Source organism: Crotalus tigris, unplaced genomic scaffold, assembly GCF_016545835.1.
Source record: "Crotalus tigris isolate CLP2741 ecotype Arizona unplaced genomic scaffold, ASM1654583v1 scf7180000024117.2648584, whole genome shotgun sequence".
Classification (NCBI taxonomy): domain Eukaryota; kingdom Metazoa; phylum Chordata; class Lepidosauria; order Squamata; family Viperidae; genus Crotalus; species Crotalus tigris.
In genome coordinates, this window is record NW_024100394.1 from 1,120,756 (window position 1) to 1,141,249 (window position 20,494).

Genomic DNA, 20,494 nt, shown 5'->3' on the forward strand with positions numbered 1-20,494 from the left:
CTATTTACCTAAGTATTTGAAAGGGAAGACTGCCTTTTAATTCAGCCATAAACAATATATTATTTGGCTGAAAAAAATGTTAAAATGCTGCCCAGCAGCAAACATTACTTCCTTCCAGTATGTATTAATGATAGTTTAACCCCAAGTGTCTCTTCTGATATTGCTACCACTGATTTCCATTGTACTGTCTATATTATACAATTTCTTGTGAGTTCAGTATCATCCGGCCAGTATCTTGTTATCTCTATGACTTCCTTGCAGTGTAAAAGGGCTTTCTTTTTTTTAATGTGAGATAGTATATCCAGATCTTCTGAGTTATGTTTAGGATGAATCTGAGAGATTTAATAATTGTATTGTGCTATACTTTCCATTAAAGAAAATCGTTTTTATGTTTCACAATCTGGAAATAATGATTTATTTTCTGGAGATTTAGGAAGGCCAGGTCCACGTTAGATGGAGAGGCATCAAAAGTTAAAACCTGTTCTTCGAACCTTTGGCTACGGCCAGAATTACTGATACAGCTTTACTTATCTTCTAAAACTTTATCTATGCATAAAAATGTTGTGAGAAACTTTGGTGAAGAATGCTCAACTTGGGTAATTATTTAATGAAAGTACATTTAGAAAAAGTAGAGTGTTACCCTGAAATATAAGAAACTATGGTAGCCTTTTTATAAATTAATGAAAAACGCCTGACAGACTACAATCCTATTTATGACATTTCAGAATTAAGTTCTACGTATGATTGCAAACAAATAATTAAAATAATTTGTTCACTGAATATTTGTAAATTATGGATTATTAAAAGTCATGTAATCTAGAGTGAGGAGTTTAACAAAGAACTTAATAGGAAGCCTGCATGACAGAGCCTTCTTTGAGGATTGTAAGAATATTGCTTAGACTGAACTTTGTACTATATGGCATTTGTTTGTGAGAAATGCCTATTTATGCACATAGACGGTTACAAAAGATGGTACAAATGGAGCCAAGATTTAAATCGAATGAGAACAGCTTCTGAATTGTAGCTGTCAATAGTCCTTTTTTTGGAAGCTGCTGGTAGATTGTTTTGTGTCTGAATTTCTGTTTTAAAAGAGAAGAGTCTTTTAAAATGAAAGGGAAAAGCCAAAGTATTTGATTTTTTGAAAAAACAGAAAAATAAAATTAGGTAAACCAGCTTTAATTATTTACTTTTATATAACAGCCATGCTTCACAACAGAGAGATAGAACAAAAATCTTTTTTCCCCACTAATGTAAGCAGGGTATTGTGCATTGTTAACTTATACATGAAAGAACATATTTCCAATTAAAGATTAATCTCCCAAGTCATGCTGGGCTCCTGGTGACTTCATGGACATGCCTAGTTAGTTTCCTTGGCAAGATTACAGAAGTGGGTGTGCCATACTGGGATTTCTTTTCTGTTTTTCGATATTCCTTTAAGGCCCAAAATCAGAACTTCCCAACCTGGAGTGCCCACACCCCCAGGAGATACAAGAAGGAATTTCAGGGGGTGTGGCAAAGAGTGGCTTGTGTCCCTTAGGGATGAGTCACAAGTCACAATTACTTGTGTGTGAATATTAATCAAACATTTCCCAAGGGTGAGGGACATAGAAGAAGCTGGGAACCACAGCTCTAGATGTTGTTAGTCTAAAGGCATCCATTTTGATTCTAAAATCTACCACCTTATTGATTCCTATCTAGTATTATGTGGAGGCCATGTAGTAAGGCACTGTTTCCCTCCCTATTTTAAAATCAAAGACTGTTGTCAGACAAATGGATTTTAGTGTTTAGTCAATCATGTTGTACAGCTATTCTTTTCACTCTTGAATAAATTATTCTTCACAAATGAAAATAATAAAGGAAAAGCAGTGTGAAAACACAGGAAGGCTACCCATGGAATCCATGCAGCAACTTGAAAATGTTAGTGCAAGTAAATTCCTTGGCAACACACATTTCTTCCATTTAATTGTAAATATAAGTATAAAATGAAAATATAGTCCTAACATTCTTATTTCTGAGTAAGTATTGTTTGCTTAGAGGTTCGTCTGCTCTTGCAGCTCTACATCAAGGCATTTTTGCATCTCTCCAGTTCCAAGAAAGCTTTTTTTATAGATGGAGTCATTGTTGTGGAAAAGTGTCAGCCTTTTCTGGGAAGACCAGATTGGAAACAAGACCAGATTAGCTAATTCTGGCTTAATGTAAGACTACATTAAGGGACTCTTGCAAGTCTGAAAGTACAAGTATCCCACTGTCTCTTTTACAGTCAGAGCACTTTTTGCGGGGGGGGGGGGGCGAGGTCCTTCTGAGTTTCCTTCTACATCCATTATGCAGCTGTAGGCTATGACCTCTCCTATATTATTGTTCCCATAGATAACATCTCTCTTCCCAAGTCATTCCCACATACTAAGGAAATGTATGCACAAAAATGTAACCTAGGCATTAACTCTTCCATAAATTTGGAACTCTTTTATGCTTTCCATTCTTAATAGATTTTTTAAAGGTGTTGATTGAATTTAAAATGCCAAGATGAAAAATACTTAGTTACCATTTAATTACCTCACCCATTCCCTTGTGATGGCTACATGTCAAAAGCAGAAGTTAGACGGGGCCATGATTCAGATAATATTAAAAACACATACGGTATGTGGCCAAAGTTCTGTCTTCGTTAAAAAAAATTGTTTTATTGCTCCAAAAGTGGTATTTGAGGAAAAGGATAGCAGCTGATAACATTACAGTTAATGCTGACTGAGTGGTAAGAATCAAGGCTTTGATAATGATGATAGTTACAAATATAAAACATATTTGTTTTGTTAATTGCCATCACTGGACGAAATAAAGGTACATAGAGTAAATAAGAATGGTATTGACTGGGATAGGGCAAAGTTTGATCTCCCTGTAAAGTGAGTCAAAATAGATTAAATGTTTAGCTAGAAGGATCAAGAGAAATGAACAGTTTCACACAACCTCTAATATTGCTTTATTCACCAGCAGGCAAAAGCTTTCAGACCTTCCTCAGAGAAACTATTAAATAACATAGCCTTCCTTGGCAGACTGTAGACCTCATCTGTTTTGGAATCCACCTTTATTTATTTGTTTGTTTAATATATTCCAATACTATTTCCCATGGATTCACATTTGGATAAAAGTTTCTCTAGCAATATAAAATCTCTGGATATTGTTCTTAGACCAGTTTTTCCTAGTAAACACCCAGGTCTGACATCACTGCCTGATATCATTTTTAATTAAAAATGAGCTTATGTAATGTCTTTGTGTAGGAATCTGCTGCCTTTCAATTGGCCAGTTGTTTATTTTTTGTAATATATCTGAATATATAAGCCAGCATGTTATCAAATTAGCGTTGTAATGTGAGGTCCTAAATATTTTAACAGAGTTTACTCTGAACTAACATGTAATTTAATATTAAAGCATTGCATGTTCATACTGGAGACATGTTCTATATAATAGGAATACAGGTGGTCCTCAGCTAAAGATGGATTAATGGGGACTGTCCATTTTGGTCAGAAGTCATGACACTGTTAAGTGAAGTGCCCACTTGATTACCTCATGACCCCCCACCCCAGGCCATCCAAGCCCCCCCATCCACTGCGGCATCTGTATTTCCCTTTCTGTCCTTGCAGTTGATTGTAAGGACAAATGACTGTGTGGGCATTGGAGCAATGAACTTAAAAACTGATTGCAAGTAGCTTTTTTGGGGGGGGGGGTCTACTATAACTTCAAGTGATTACTAAGCAACCGGTCATAAGTCAAGGACTACCTATATATATTTATAAAAGGGCAAGCTTACAAATGCTTCCTGACATAAATTTGTTTGAATCCAGGTAGTTCTTTTTGATTTTAGAAGTAGTCAAACATGATATTGGCTGTATAGAAAATCACCTTGGCATGAAACAGTTTAAATGTTGAAAGTGTATTGGAGATTCTTACTGGCTTTATAGACCTTTCGGTGGACATGTAAGGATGCTGATCATTAAGAGCAGATTGTCTGCATTCTTCTGTATCAGCATTGATTATTTGGAAGTTCCATATTTTTAATTTGCTTCTAAGAATGGTGGATAAATTGGTTGCATGTATATCAAAATAATATATTGCATACATTACTTTTGAGTAATAACAGCTACCAACTAAATAGTGGCATTTCTTCTCATGTATCTGCTGAATTTTTACCATATACTTCCTATATACCGTATTTCCAACAATAGTTCTGCAGTAATCAATATATGTTATAATTTTGAAAACAGACATTCATAGGATTTGAATGTAAGATTGATATGTGAAGCATATTGAAGTCCTAATATCCTAAGTCCTAATATCAAGTGTTAAAAATGTGATTATTATTCATTTCATACTCAAGGGTTTGGTTTGTCTTTTAAAGATGTCCACTCTTTAGTTTTAGGAAATGACATACCAGTTACTGCTGCTAATGAAGAAGAGGAAGAAGAAGGAGAACAGTTCGACTTTGATAGCGGAGATGAGATACCAGAAGCAGACAGACAAAATATTTTGCCAATTCAAGAAGAGGCAAATTGTATAGGTACATGATTCCAGGCAAAATAAATCATGAGAATGTTACTTTTTGTGAATATGAATTGCCTTTGAGAGTAACTCCATGGTACTTGCAAATATTCATTCTTGGGAATCATGGATTGAACTAATTCAGACCCTCAGAAATTAAAACTGTTCATTGCATGAAAACCTAAATGAGCTTTGTCCCAGGAAAAGCTGCGTATGAATTACTCTTAGGGACCTATGCAATTAAGCCACTGTGAGATGACACTCTTAGTGTATAGATTCAGAGATTACTCTAGTGCCAAGAAATGCAGCATTCTGGAATTCTCATGTTGGCCAGCATGTCTGCTGTATAAAATTGTCATATTTTCTAATGCTCCTATATTGAATGGTGAGAGTTGTATAATTCAGGACAAGTCACTGCTTGAGTTGCTGAGGTTTTTCTATCTATGTCAGCCTGGTGCTCAGTGGAGAGACGTTTACAAGACTTAGGATCTCCAATTAAGAACAGCAGCTGACAGCAATTGAAGGCAACCAACCTGAAGGTGGCTGAAAAACTGTGGTATAAACAGGCAACAAAGGAGAACAGAATTGTTATACAACTATTTGAATTAAGATATACACATAGATATTGACATAGTGTTATTACTCAGCCTATGCTATATTATACTATACTTATATTAAGTGTTAAGGTAGAAGTTAGGAAAATAAGCAAGTTTATTAAATTTATAACAGAAGCCTTTTAAAGGCTTTCCTTTAAAACACAGGAAAGATAAAAATGGTCTGTTTGTTGGTGATTTGTACTATTTCCCAAAAAGACTTCAATGGTTATCAATCCCAGGGGAAAAAAAAAAACTATTAGGTTTAAGGAATTACAGATAAGTGCCCTTGTGCACTCTGAAGCACCCTTTCCCCTTTTAATCTGAAGCACTCAACATCTCCACTCTGTTCTAAATCTCAAGGCCAAACAGTTTGCCTAACAGATTAAACATTCAAGTTATGGATTCTGCTTGTATGCAATCTAGCTTAAAATAACAGTGCATTCTGTCTAACTATTATTGGGTCTTTACTATAAACACCTATAAAAATATTTGTAGTCAGTCCTCACCTCTCTTTTGGGGCCCCAAATGCCTTTTGGGAGTTGTTTTTTTTTAATGGTACAGGAGGAAACTATACTTCTGTGCTGAGGTGGAAAAGGAAGGTGCTTTACCACCTGTTGACTGGCTGTAATTTCTCACCATTTCTGCTGGAGTGGTGAACCTGCTGAGCTTTGCTTCCCCTTTCAGCTTGCCTGCTGTTGGTTTGCTGAAGTCCAAGCCCACTCTTCCTTCCCCATCAGCTATCTGTCAGCTGCAAATTCTTCCTTTTTGTTCTTCCACCTGAAACAAATCTTCCTTCAAACATAAACATACCCTCAGCATTTTCCTTTTGTAATTGGAAACCAGGGCTCTCCTGATTGCCTTAAAATCTCAGGGGAGAGAACAAGTGGTAAAAAGAGCTGATGTTGGCCATTGCAAGGCTTTTCTTCCCCAAGAAGTCAGCTGCTTTATCCTAGCTGCTTTAAGGAGCTGAAGACCAGTATTATGTAACTAATGGATGTGTGCTCCAAGCACCTTTTTGCCTGCAGATCTGAAGTGCAGTATGTAGAAAGTAGCTTGGTTTTTGAAGGGGAGGAGAAGCCATATTGCAGAGGGAGGAAGTTTGATTTTTTTTTTCATTATGAGAAGAGTTGCTTTGACAGCAGTGTGTATCTTTTGTATTCAAGGGAATGAAAATCTAGAAAACCTAGAAGAAACTGAGAAAATGCAGAGCTCCAAAGCCAATGCAGAGGGCATCCTACCACGGGTAAACCCATACTCTGTCATAACCATTTCACCAATGCAGGAAAAGGAGCTGTTGCTGTCACCAGAGCCAAGCACACAAGATGGAACTATAAGTCCCACCCTCTCAAGTGGATATTCGGTTCCGGTACCTTGTGGCTATGCTGTGCCATCCAATTTGCCATTGATATTGCCGGCGTATTCCAGTCCTGTTATAATCCGCAACCCTTCTGTGGATGAGGAAGGTAGTGTAGAGCTATGGACAATTATATTAAAAAAAACCCACACAATTATTTTCCTGTCAATGGTCCTGTTATTTCTTGGATATTTTGAACCCACTGTGTAATCCAAAGCTATGCAGATTGCTCAGTGGGTTGTACATTGAGTTTTGCAACCCAATACATAGCTTAAATATATTTTGTAATATCAATAAGATTTATGTGGATTGTTAATGATAGTTTTGTGCTATTGACAACTTATTTTTTGTGCTAGAAAATGTCTATTTTATTAGGTTTGTGTTCTTAATAAACTTAATAAATTCTTTTTTAATAGGACCCTACCCTCTTCTCTTCCCCCTAAATACTATAATGAATGTTAATTTAAAATGCTTTCAGTTTAACATTACTGTGACTGAGAAATTGTATCATTTCTTTAGCAAGTGTTCATATAGTAGCAGAGGATGGTCATTCAAATTCTCAGAGTTCAGAAGAGCCTCCAAACAGGTAATTCAAATATTTAATGACATTTTTTGTGAAAGAACAACAAAGCTGTAGCCATAGCGCATCTGGAGCTCAGTAAAAAAGAAAACTAGACTACTGTTTTAAACTGAGGACAGCAGGATTAATACATGTTCAGGTAAAAGTGATAAGATCCTTCCACAGTCCATCTTTTCATAGTCACATTCAACTTCTTTAGCAACACAGGCCATGGTTAATAATGCCTGTCTGTTGATGGAATGACATCCATCTATGAAATAGATGCTCCTCATCAAGATTGTCCAAAATCTGTTCCAGAAGACTGCTGATGTCTGATTATGTATTATTGGATATAGGCTGGTATATCTGGTGCTACACATGCTTTATTATTTCTTGAAGGTAGTAGCAAGCAACTAAATTTCATTTTTAATGTGTGCCGTTGTGCACATAGTAAAAAATGACAATAAAGGTTATCAATCTGTAGCAATGTCATGCCTATCATTTTTTCCAAAACTATTTGACTATTGAACAAAGCAAGATGCTGCATTAAATGAACTTTCTTATTTTATATAGATTTTTAAAATCTTTTTTTCTTATAGTTACGGCAGTAAATGCTCTTTCTCTTTAATATGTGCCTGTTTCTTCACACTTCAGCCTGACTTTATCTGCTTCCACCTAATTATTACTGCGACTCATTTCTGAGTCATTTTCCAAAATCTTCCCTTTATAATGTCTCTTGTAAGCAGTTCAGGTGGACATTGCCCGTTTAGAGCTGCAGTCAGTGTTTTTCAAACCAGGGTTCTTAGTGGGTGGGGAACAAAAGGTAAACATTTGCTAGGCAACATGGACCAAATCAGATTCCTAAATTTAGAGCCAGTGGGAACGTACTGGCAATAACTCACATGGCCTTATTTGAACGAAAGCCACGAAGTCTCTTGAGCCCATGAGAGCAAGGCCGTTTTCCAAATATTTCTGAGAGAAAGTCCTCCTGCAAGGGCTAGAGATTGTGTTTGTTCCTAGCCTGTCTCTTGCTGATGACACTGGAAATAAAATAGCTCTAATGCAGAGCGGCATATTAGCTCATCTTTGCCACTTGTTTTATGTGGAGGAGACCATGTTAAAAGCAGCTACTCTATCAGACTATACCAGAGAGAGGAAGTGGTTAAGCAGATTGTTTGCTCAATAGCTTTTGGGCAGTCAAGGCAACCGGAGTGTGATTTGTCACACCTGCTAGTGGATAGCAAAGATAAAGCAGAACCGTAGCCCTGACCATTACTAAACAGACTGCCTTTTACCAGGTCTCTAGAGTGCTTTGGATTTGATCTTCAGAGTGCCCAGGTCTACCAGCATGGAATCTATCTACAAAACTTTATAGGAGTCACATATTTTTCTAACTTGGAGATGAAATATGAAGCATGCATAGCTCATTACCTACTCTTATTGGTATCGTATGATTATCACCTATCTGTTGGTTGTATCTTATGATTTATGCCTGTATCTTATGATTTAACCCTTTGTTGCTTGCATGTACACTGAGAACTTAATGCCCTTGAAACAAATTCCTTGTGTGCCCAATCACACTTGGCCAATAAAGAATATTCTATTTTGTACATGCAAAGCCTCAAGATGAATTGACAACATGCTTTATATTTTAGATGAATAATCATTTCAGAAAGAATACTAGTATAAATATAGGAAAGGCAGGGAGGAAGCCACTTTTAAGGCTTGCTGGACTGCCCTTTTCACCCCACCATTGCCCGGTACTTCAGCATACCTAATTGTGTGAAGTAGAACTGTGATATCTGAAATGCAAACCCCGAGATGGTAGTAAACAGATTCTTATGCATCTTGTTGCCCTGTCTATTAGTGGGCAGCCAAGATAGGGTAACCCAAAATGCAGAGCCTCCACAGAAAGGAGAGGAAGGAGAAGACTGTAGGAATTGCTGCTAGCTGCTTTCTTCATTTTCTCACTTTCTTCCTCCTCCTGGAAGAATGAGGAGAGGGAAAACAAGCACACCTCATTTTATCTGCAAAAATCTGGATGACCTCTAGAGTCTAGACCAGGGGTAGGCAAGCTTGGCTCGTTTATGACTCGTGGACTTCAATTCCCAGAATTCCTGAGCCAGCATGGCTCAGGAATTCTGTAGTCATAAAAGAGCCATAGCTTGCCTACCTCTGGTCTAGACAAAGGCAAGGAGGTACAAACACTCTCACTCTGTAGGGTGATAGAGATGCCTGTGTGAGAGAGGCAGACTAATGAGGAGCTGGGAGGGAGTGCTATGCAAATGCAGGGCTTTTTTTGTCATAGAACGCCCAGAACGGAGTTCCGGCACCTTTTTTGGATGGAACCTTGTAGGGTAGGCAAGGTGGGTTGTATGACGTGTGTGAGTTCCGGCACCTTTTTTTTTTAACAAAAAAAAGCACTGTGCAAATGTATCACTATTTTTGAATGGGAGGCGTGAAGCTATGTTTAGCATTACTTTAGGTAACTTGGGAGATGTCTTGTCAGAGGTCTTGTCTGAAAGGATTGCATGGAAGCCTACAGAGCACCACTTATGCCACTACCAAAGAAGATTCTTTTGTGTGTTCACTTTTTTCCTGCACAATGTTAAGCCCTATGGTTTCAGGCCACTTTACTCAGAAGCAACTTAGATTTTTTTTGAAGCATATTTTAAGTAACAGTATGTTGTTGAGGACACCATTTTGTGGAAGATCTCTTTAAATTCAGTAATTATCATTGTAGTAATTAATGGAATTCCATATTCTCCTACTCTCATTAAACTTAATGGAGTTTCCAAATCAACATGCAAGGAAGATGGTGCTTCAAGTCAGTTGAACACGTGAAAATCATTTTTATTTTCTCTCTGTGTGCTTAATTTATAGTGAAGATAATCAGGGGATCACAGATGAGAATGCCTTGGCCAAATGGGTGGCTGATCCTGCAAATACAGAGTGGATGGAGAGTGAGTATGGATGACCAATAATTCCTCTGCAGGAATTTGACAGTCTTGGGTCAGTGGCTCAGATTGCTGCATTTATCAGATTGTTTAATTATACAACATCTTCTGGATGCTTGGACTGTTTTCATTATTCAGATGATATTTATAAATTCCAAGTAGGCAATGCAAAATTGTTTGCAAAATGTGTCAGTTTGAGTATGTAATAAACTGGTTCAAGAAACTTGGCACTCTTTTAATCACAGAACCATCCTGTTCCAAGATTGAAAAGCTTTTAAATGTTTGAATAGTCTGTTTGGTGCTGGGGTGGGAAATTTCATATCATTTCAAGCTTGTAACAGTTTGAAAGATTATATTTTGCACACCCCGAATTCAGAGATTGTTTCTCTGTTTACAGAAATGTTACAGTAGTTCACAAAAATAAATATTGTATTATGTCCAATCGTATCTTATTACTCTTAAAGAAAAATATTTGTTAGTTGCTTGATAAGAAAATTATTTACATATGTGAGTTAGGTGAAACAAATAAATTGAAAGGCATATATTTTGTAAAAATTCAAAGGTATAAACAAAGCCTGAAAAACAAAATGTTGCATTTGATGTGTGTTTCCTTGTATTTCCCAGTAAATCTGGAAGAAAACTTCCTCATTGTAAGGATATCTGAGGAGTTTAAACTTTGAGAATACTAACTTGAATTGACTTTCTGAAATAATATATGCATTGGATATTAATTTCCCTTTTTAATGGGATTTACTTCTTGGCTCAAATCTCACTTGCTTTTTGTGAATTTTTGTTCCTTTTTTTAAAAAAAAAACTTTATACTGTGATAGAAATGAGAAAGAACATATCTGAATTCATAGACACCTGAAAGTGTGGTACTATGTACTAGAAACAGACAAGAACTGAGCACATGTGCTACAGTTTAAACAATGCTCCTGAAAAGGATGTAAAATAAAAAGGAATTGCTCTCTGTAGTAGTTATACTTAGGCTAGATATTAAAGAATCAGTGCTGAAAAAGTAAATTGCCACATGAACAATTGTATAATGTGAGGAATCACAACATAGAAGATGCATTTTCAACTCTAAAATTCCTATTTAGTTGTTTACTACTAACACTGCAATTATGCAAATGTATTCATTAGAACATATGTTTATAGCTTATGTATCTAAGATGCTTATTTAGATACATAATCCATCAACATGTGTTCTAATGAATGCATTTACATGTGCACTTTTAAGAATTAAACAAATCTTTGCAGATTTATTTGTAAACAAGAGTATTTCAAAACTTTAGGCTTTCTGCAGATTTCTCCTAATGCAAAGCAGAAATTTGGGTAGTGCAGGAGAAATCAAAAGGCTGGTTTAGAACATTTTTATTTTCATCTTGTTAACTTGAAGTTATGAAGCAGCATCAAATGAATAATATGCTTTTGACTAGGAAAAAAAACTGAATATGATATGTATGTTTGTGTGTTCGTGTATTTACCTTTTTTATTGTGGCTCTATAATCTATCTCTAGATGTGTGTCTTACCAGTTTTAACTATTTTTAAAGGAATTTCTCCGGTAACAATGCATTGAAGGTTTTTTCCCCTTTGCTTTTAGATCCTGATGAAGTAATATATGATGATGTACCAAGAGAAAATTCAGACTCTGAACCAGGTATAAGTTTAATGTTAAAGTTTAAATTCAATTTTAATTAGTAATATTAGAGGGTAAAATACTGATAGTCGTTCCAAGTGGAAGAAATATTTAACTTTTCCCTACCTCTCCTTCTACAATATTTCTCATATTTTATGTTGTTACCATATAGAATGGGGATCCATAATTTCCAGGTCAAGGGCTTTGTTTGGCTTTAGAATAGCCTGCTGGGGATTATGCACCCCAAATGATGACTGGGGCCAAATAAAAATGAAAATGTATTTCATTTCCATGCAATTAAAATTAATAAATATGATTACTCTCCAAACATTTAATAATTCAGTAATTGCTAAAGGCTTCTGAAGGTTCACCAAGGGCTCTGGATTGTGTACCTATTCTTCAATTCTGTATTTATATGCAGTACAATCAAGTTTTACTGAAGTGAAAAGTTTGATTTGAAGTGGATTTAGATCAAGGAAATAATTAGACATGTGCAACACATACTGTGTTAAGGTTAGAATGCTTTTATTTATTGGTTGGTTGGTTTAAATAATTTATATGGCTGCCCATCCCATAACAGTGACTCTGGGCAGCGGCTGTATTCCAGATCACTGGACGGTTTTGTTTTTCTTCCTAACTTATGGGTAGACCAGGGGTAGGCAACCTTGGCTGTTTTATGACTTGTGGACTTCAACTCCCAGAATTCCTGAGTCAGCATGGCTGGTTCAGGAATTCTGGGTATTGAAGTCCACAAGTCATAAAAGAACCAAGGTTGCCTACCCCTGGGGTAGACTCATACATTTCAGAAGTGGTTGCTATAGTTCAGTGATGGCGAACCTTTTAGAGATTGAGTTCCCAAAAATTGGTCCCGCCCCCACTCCACCCCCTGCCCTGTTCTGCCCCCACCCGTCCCCCACCCCACCTGCCCGCAAGGCCACTCACCATCTCCAGGGCCCACCGCAGATCGCCCAGGCAGCCCAGCAGCGCCATGCCCACGCCCCGCAGCATCAACTGTGCGGGATGGGGCATGAGGGCAGAGTCTTGTCTACGCTGCCTGGCTGCCATGTCCCTGACTGCGCTGTTCTGTGTGGGTCACGCTCGGGGGCAACTCGCCTCCAGGGAGGCTGCTGTTAAGGAGGGTGTCATGGGGGGAGGCGAGGCTGGGGCAACGGCACGTGTGCCCACAGAGAGGGCTCCGAATGCCGCCTCTTCTAGAAGTCCAGAAGAAATATGGAATGTTCTGATGTTTCCTGGAATGTTCTGTCTCTAGATGTCTTGAACTTCCCTAGAAATGATATCTAGCAAAAGGAATAATCACTACTCAGTTTGAAGATATGGTCATAACATTGAAAGCCCTAAATCACCCAGCACCAGGATACATCAAACAATGCCTTGCCAAAATTGAATCTATCCATCCTAGCCAAATCAGGTCACAATGTGAGGGTCTGTTGAAGCTGAAGCTCCTGCTTCAGTTCCATAAACCAGTAAAAGCTGTTTCATTTCAACATCCTTTTGGTCTTTGCTGATTGATTGTAGACACCCATGTGTTGGACTTTACTTAGGGTGCTTTATCCACTTTTGGTGTTTTTGTTTTGTTTTGTTTTAAATACTATTCTGGATCTAATTATTTTTATGAAGGGATGCCTTTGTGGTACATCACGTAGACTCCTTTGGGAGCGAGGTAACTTACAAGTGCTATAAAATGAAACACTTTGCGGTTTTGCTGTTCCCAAGCAATTCTTCAGAAATGTCCCTTTGTGTAAAATATCTAGCATCTTTTTATTTTATCTGAATTACTTTAGAGATTTTTTATATAGGTATTAGATTTGTTCATATCTGAATTTTTGGTAATTTATTAAAGACATGTTCTTCCACTTTCCTGAAATGTACCCATTTTGCTGATTTTCTTGATTATTCATATTGATTTTTCTTTTTTACCTGATGTTGTTCCATCCTGCACATTTTTCTTCAAGTATATTTTTCAAGATTAAGGGAGTCCTATCGAAGTTGAGCAAATACATTTCCCAGCAGCTGCAGCCCCCATGACAATTAGAAGACTATATAATATCTAGCCATTTGTGTGAAGTTGTTTTGACACCACAATAGACAATGTGATATGCCAACTGCTCACTCTAAAGGATTCTTCCCCTCTCTTTATCATTATCATGATACTCATTATCATGAATATGAACCAGTATAACAGAATGTTGTAAGAGAATTTTCATCTTTTTTTCATTCCTCATTTTATGCCATTTACCATCCCTTCTTTGCGCTAAGACAGATGGGTAATGTTTTTCTAAACAAGTGAAGGGTTTGCCAAAAGCCAATGTTATCTCAAACCTGTTGTTTTGTGCTTTTGTATATTGACTTATATACAGTTTATGTCTGCTGTGACCCATAATTTTTTTCCCAGAATACTACTTATCTGATGTGTTGATGTGATACTTTGTCCAGATCTTTATCTGGCTACTTGTTGTGTTGATGTGATGTGTTGTCCAGATCTTTCTTCTGCTCCTTCATCTCTATATAGAATGTTTTTAATTGTTTCTCAGTTATATTTCGTACTGTTGCTCCCTGCCATAATTCTTTTAGATTATTCAGGATATTTGCAATCTACTCATACTTTGTATCACTCATGATAGAAATCATTGCCAAAAGAAACATTCCTTGATTTTTACATTTAAACAGATATATTTTTTCTGAAATCCTATACAGGGTGATATTGTATGCAACTAGTGCTTATTAACTGGGGAAAACTACACAAATGTATTTATATTGTATTAATACACAGTTTGACTGAAATCAATTGTTTCTATTCCACCAGGTAGTTCTTTTATAGCACTACTTATCTTAATTCACCCAGCCCCTTTTATTTATTTATAAAATTTTTAAAGACTCTTTACCCTACGATAACTCTGATATATAACAGGGTTCTTAACTAAGATTCTGCAGAAGCCTAGGGTTCCATGAGAGGTCATTAAAGGTTCTCTGGGAGTTCATGATTTGTTTAAAAACACAAGAACCAAAGAAAAAACCCTCTAAGCTCCAACATTTGGTTGATCCACTGGAGCATTTGCCAACCATGGGCGGCAGTTGTGCATGCAAGCAGGAAGAGTGCATGCACAGTGCCAGCTGAAGAGTGAGAGGAAAGGGAGGAGCAACAGATGATGAAGAGTATGCATCAGAGAGTCAGAGAATCAGAGATTCTGCTGAGGTCTCTATACCAGGACTCCCCCTGCTGGTGTGCCTGCCTTTCAGCAGGTGCAGTGGCCCACTGTCTAAAGAGAAGCACAGGAGATCGAGGACTGGGCTGGCGCAGGCATCAGTGCAGCACTCCTGCCTTTCTGCGCATGCAACAGCCCAGGGAGCTCTATCTCGGGGCAGGCACAGGAGATCTGAACTAGTTCCCAGTTAGCTTCCAAGTGGGATTCCAAGTGCTAGTATGGCTTGGCTCCAGAGTATCCTTAGGGCCATCTTGTCCAAGTAGACTTGACCAGGGAAACTTATTTTCCCAGGGAGAATCCTCTGATAGTCCCACTTTCCATGAGTTACATAGTAGGGAGGCATATTTTTTTTTCTTCCCTTCAATCATATCCAATTCTCAAAGACATCCTGGACAAGTCCCTGCAATTGGCAAAGTTTTTCTAAAGTGGTTTGCCATTGCCTCCTTCCAAGGTCACCCAGCTGGCTTTGGACTAGAACTCATGGTCTCCTAGTTTCTAGCCTGATGTCTTAACCATTACACCAAGCTGGCACTTCATGGGAGCACATACGGTGTGCTATTCTGTGGTAGCATCTGTACTTCGGGATAGCCGTCTACTTGATTTTAGGTTGTCTTTTATAGTTTTTGCCTTCAGAAAAACTGTTGTGGTGGACCAATGACTAGGATGTCATGTTTTTTTAATTTTATGATTTTATAATTTTAAAGATTTTATTTTTTTTTAAACTGGGAATGATTTATTTTTTCTTTCAATAATATAAATTATTAATGAGCTTTGAATTGTGAAAGGAAATAGATAAATAAATGGATATGGAGTTTGTAAGATATGAAGTAATGGAAGAAAATACTAGTCATTCTTAAACATTTTAAACACAATAAATATATATTAGCCTAAATTCAGATTTTTTTTAAAAAAATAAGCTGCATTTCCTAGAGATTGTTTTTTTAAGCGAGTCTAAGCCTAAAGTCCAAATTTTAAAATTAGTGCATTGAAAATAGACCTTTCCTTATAAATCTCTCATTATTTTTCATTCCTCAGACTGAAAATAGCAAAGAAAGATTTTCATTTACAGTCATAGATATCTGAGATAGAATTTTTACATGAATATAACTTAATTATATTTATATTTTTAATGGATGCAGAGGAGATGATTTATGATGATGTTGAGAATGGAGATGAAGGTGGAAATAGCTCTCCAGAATATGGGTGGAGTTCAAGTGAATTTGAAAGCTATGAAGAACAAAGCGACTCAGAGTATAAAAATGGAATACCCAGTTCTTTTCTGCGTGGCAACCACAGAAGACAAGTATGTAATTCTGATGGCTTTTTCTAGCATATTTGTGCTTCCCAAAGTTGTAGTAGGCCTATGTTTATATCATCCAGTTGCATTACATAATTCCAAGCCATAACAAATACATTAAAGGTTAAGCAGTTTTGAAAGAAGAAGTAGAATATCCTATGGCACTGCATAAATCACTTTAAAGTAAATTTTAAGATTGTATCTTTTTGTGTGCTGCAGCTTTCTCATGACCTAACCCGTTTAAAGGAGCACTATGAGAAAAAGATGAAAGATCTAATGTCCAACACAGTGGGAGGAGTGGAGATTCAGCAACTAAAGCAAAAACATGAGCTGAAGGTAACATTGTTGATTTTCTAACCATATCAATGTTAAAACAATTGGTCTTCAGCTGATGAAAAAAATTTAGCATGTATTCACCCTGTGCTGTTTGCATTGTTGTCACCGTAAAATAATTTTATTGGGTTTTATGCCAGCTTTTTGGACTGCCATTTTAATATTTAGGGAATGAAAAATACAGTTAATTTTCTTTCTGGATTTTTGGCTATGCTATTGCAGTTTAATTCACCTAGATGAGTCGTCATTACTAATGGGATGTCTCTCTGGAACAGTGGTTCTCAACCTATGGGTCGGGACCCCATTTGGGGTCGATCGACCATTTCACGGGGGTCGCCAAGCAAGGCTGTCTGCCATTTTTCCTCCTTTTCCAGCAGGTGCCTTATCTCCCTTGGGCTGGGCCAGCTGGTGGCCCAGCCGATGGTCAGCCTGCTCCGTCTCTGCCACTTGCCAGCTACGTCTCGGCCGGCGCAGGGGGCGGCACCATGCATGTGCAGCGCTCCCGGGCAGGGAAAGTCCTCGACTTATGATCGGTTGGGTAGTCCTCGACTTACAACCGGTTTAGTCCTTGACTTATGACCGGTTTAGTCCTCGACTTACGACTGGTTGGGGGTCGTGGCATTAAAAAGTTTGAGAACCACTGCTCTGGAAGATCATGTAGATTTTAGCTTTTGGGGGAGTTTGAATAAATGTGGTTGTTGTTTTTCAGTATAAATATCCTTTAGCATTAATTAGGCAACATGTAATTGGGATACCAGCATTACTTTAGTTTGTTATGGAATCAGAGGGAAAACATTTTCCATGAGGGAGCAGAGAGATTGAAACTGCAAATGCAAGTGAAAATTGAGAGCACTTGTCCCTGTTTTTCTCCAAATTCAGATATGCCTGGTGAGCTATGCAGGGAAATTCTCATACTGGCCCTTTCCCCAGTTTCTGGATATGAAGATTCATGCAATCAAAGAAAAGGAGTAGGGTGGTTTCTATAAATGTTAATTTGTTCTGCTCATCCCACTTCAAGTGAGATATAAATTCCATAAAAATAAGCATTAAAAGTTGCAGCAGTGTTTCAGAACATGTTAGTCAAATGTTCTGATCTTTTTGAGAGTATATTAAATTTAACTTGGAGATGTGGTATCTTGATATTAAGGTTAAGTCTAGAGAGAGATGCAGGAGGTAGGTATAAAAATGGCAAAGGGGATAAGTTTACTTAAATTCTGTTAAAAAAGTAAAATACTGGAAAATACTGTGTGTAAATTTTCATTATCTTTCTCTGTGTATAAATATAGAAGATAACACCATTTTAAAAAGCTGGCATATTATTGACCAGGTGTTAATCATTTGAGCATAGATTGTTGACTTTGGTCTCCACAACCTGACATTGTTCTTTTTACAAGCAGTGCTTGTATCTGCTATAACATTTGTAACACTTTGAATTCCACTCTGATTACTCACTGAACATGCAGGATCTGTTTGTCCCTATCTTGCAGATGCAGAAGCTCATGAGAGCAGCAAGGGAAGGCACCAAAGACGGACTTGAAAAAACTAAAGCGGCTGTGAAGAAAGGTCGGTCATTCATCAGAACTAAGTCCTTTATTAGTCAAGGTATGCACTAATCGTCCACTACTAATTAACCATTTATAGCAAAATAGCATTGAAATGTGTAACTATCTTTCAAACCACATTGCTTCAGAAAACTAAATTAGCTCATAGGTAGCCTTATGAAATATCATCCAGATTTTCAGGTAAGGAAATATTAATTGAACTTATTTTTTGAAGAAAAAAAAATAGAATTGAGCTTAAGATTAAAAACTGTGTGTGTGCGCGCTTGCGTGCATGCAATTAAATTGAGTTTATTAACAGAACAATAGAAGTTAACTGAAATTGTTTGAAGTTTCACTCTCAGAAACGGAAACAATCTTGACTGGGATGATAATGTTATTTCTGGTACTTTTGCTATTAAAATCACATTGCTCTGGATGAATATGCTATGGTTTTTGACGGAAGTTGTGAAAACAATGATAGGTCAACTCTGTGATTCAGTTGAGGCAGTTTCTCAAATCAAGTCAAATCCTCTAAAGATTATACATATAGTTGACTACTTAATTTTCATTAATGGATGTCTTGGAGGAAAAACTTTGGACTTAACACAAGCACAAACACACACAACCTGCACACAACCTGCACACCAGCTTGCAACTCAGGGCAAGCAGTGTTATGCGGAGTGAGATAGTAAGGCGAAGAAAGGAAAGGCATGGTACACAAACACCATGTACTTTTGCCTCCTCAAATTTTCTGTCCTTACAAACTGGACAAATTTTCTGTCCTTCCTTGCTTGTTCTTATCATGTTTGTTGCCACTTCCCTCACAGCATTTCTTTTAAATTCTCTTCTCAGGATCTCATCAAAGACAAGATGTTCAACTATCAAGGTTTTTTTTTTTGGGGGGGGGGATTTCCCTTTCCTCTTCTCTTCACATATTTGTTTGGCCCCCATCCGTGATCAAACTAGCATGGTGTACCTTTTTCATACTAGTCATTCATATTTGTTTTGTGTCCACATTTATTTAGCATCCGTATATTTTAGAAAAGAACCAATTTGGTGTAGTTGTTAAGGCATCCACGTAGAACCTGGGAGACTGTGAGTTCTAGTCCCATGTTAGGCACAAAGCCAGATGGCCAGTCACTTTCTCTCAGCCCTAGGATGGAGACAATAACAAGCCACTTTTTTTTTTAATTGAAAATTTTTAAATTTTACAAAACAATACGGTTCCCTTCCCCAAACCACCCCAACCCTCCCATGCCCTCCCCCGACCTTCCCAGAGCTGAATACAGGCTTAATTAATATTTTTTCAAAAAGTCTTAAAACAAATATAAACCATAAACAAATCTAAATACATTAATTAAAGAAATTGTAGACTAGTTAACAATAATATATGTATAACAAAAACAAAAATACAAGGAAATACGAGAGAATAGGAAGAAAGAAAATAACAAGCCACTTTTGAAAAACTTTGCCAGGAAAACTGCAGAGACGTCTCCAGGCCCTCTCTGATAATCTGATATTGTACAGAAGAAAAGTAATATATTCTTGATACATGGTCTTTAAATATCCTGTCCCCTCTGCACTTAACTTATTTTTACTTTTCTCCTGATATAGTCAAAGCTCCTTTCCATATTACATGGTGAACTGAAGAATATTCTTAAAGGAGCTTATTTTTGCTTCTTTTGTGAAACATTCCTCACAATGAACTGCATGCTACTGTTACATTTATAGTAGCATTTGCAAGTCTAAAAATGTTTATGTGTCCATTTCTGCATCTTTAGTAAACATTTTAAGATACACAAATCCTGTTCTTTCCTCTTAAGTTTTTGCCCTTTATGTATAATTGACAGTTCTTTGCTCCATTTCCATGTCAAACCACTAGTTCATTGCAATGCATCTCAGTTAACAACCTGAACATATCTACATTAAAAAACACACACATGAAAACTCCAAATACATTTTTCCAGGAATATATTATAGATCCATCTAACTCCCCCTTAATGTTAAAACACTTGCTAAATATCCCATTTATTCTTCCACATGCTCTACTTCCACCTTGTAATACCGTTAATCACATCCAGAATAACCTTCAATTCTGTAATTTTAAGACTTTTCATGTTGTCATTGCTATCCCTAAACCAGCAAATGTACATTCAACCTCCTTTTTCATTTATATGTTTACCAATGACTTGGTAAAGGAGAAATGTGTGGTTTACATAGCCCCTGCCTGCATAGAGCTGCACTGATGCATGACAGCATTCTGTGCATTGTAGATTCCTGGACAGAGTATATAGGTTTCCTACTTTAGAGAATTAATTATTTTAAAAAAATATTGCTGTATAAAAATGATTGGTAACTATGTTGAATTTTTCTTAGAACGATGAATGTGGAAATTCAACGTTTTTACTCAATAATGGTGGAACAAATGAAAATATTATTTGAGCAATAAATACTTTTAGGACT

At 37.0% G+C, this 20,494-nt stretch overlaps 1 protein-coding gene across 4 annotated transcripts in view; it reads left to right on the forward strand.

Moving 5' to 3' along the window:
• ARHGEF10 (Rho guanine nucleotide exchange factor 10) overlaps positions 1–20,494 on the forward strand; it is a 103,828-nt gene that overhangs the window by 14,349 nt on the left and 68,985 nt on the right. The window contains exons 3-10 of one of the 4 annotated variants that reach the window (XM_039322602.1): positions 4,406–4,549; positions 6,290–6,589; positions 7,000–7,066; positions 9,923–10,002; positions 11,601–11,657; positions 16,000–16,163; positions 16,377–16,493; positions 17,954–18,092. In XM_039322602.1, the coding sequence (XP_039178536.1) occupies positions 4,406–4,549; positions 6,290–6,589; positions 7,000–7,066; positions 9,923–10,002; positions 11,601–11,657; positions 16,000–16,163; positions 16,377–16,493; positions 17,954–18,092 (1,068 nt within the window). The other 3 variants (XM_039322603.1, XM_039322604.1, XM_039322605.1) reach the window with 3 other exon arrangements.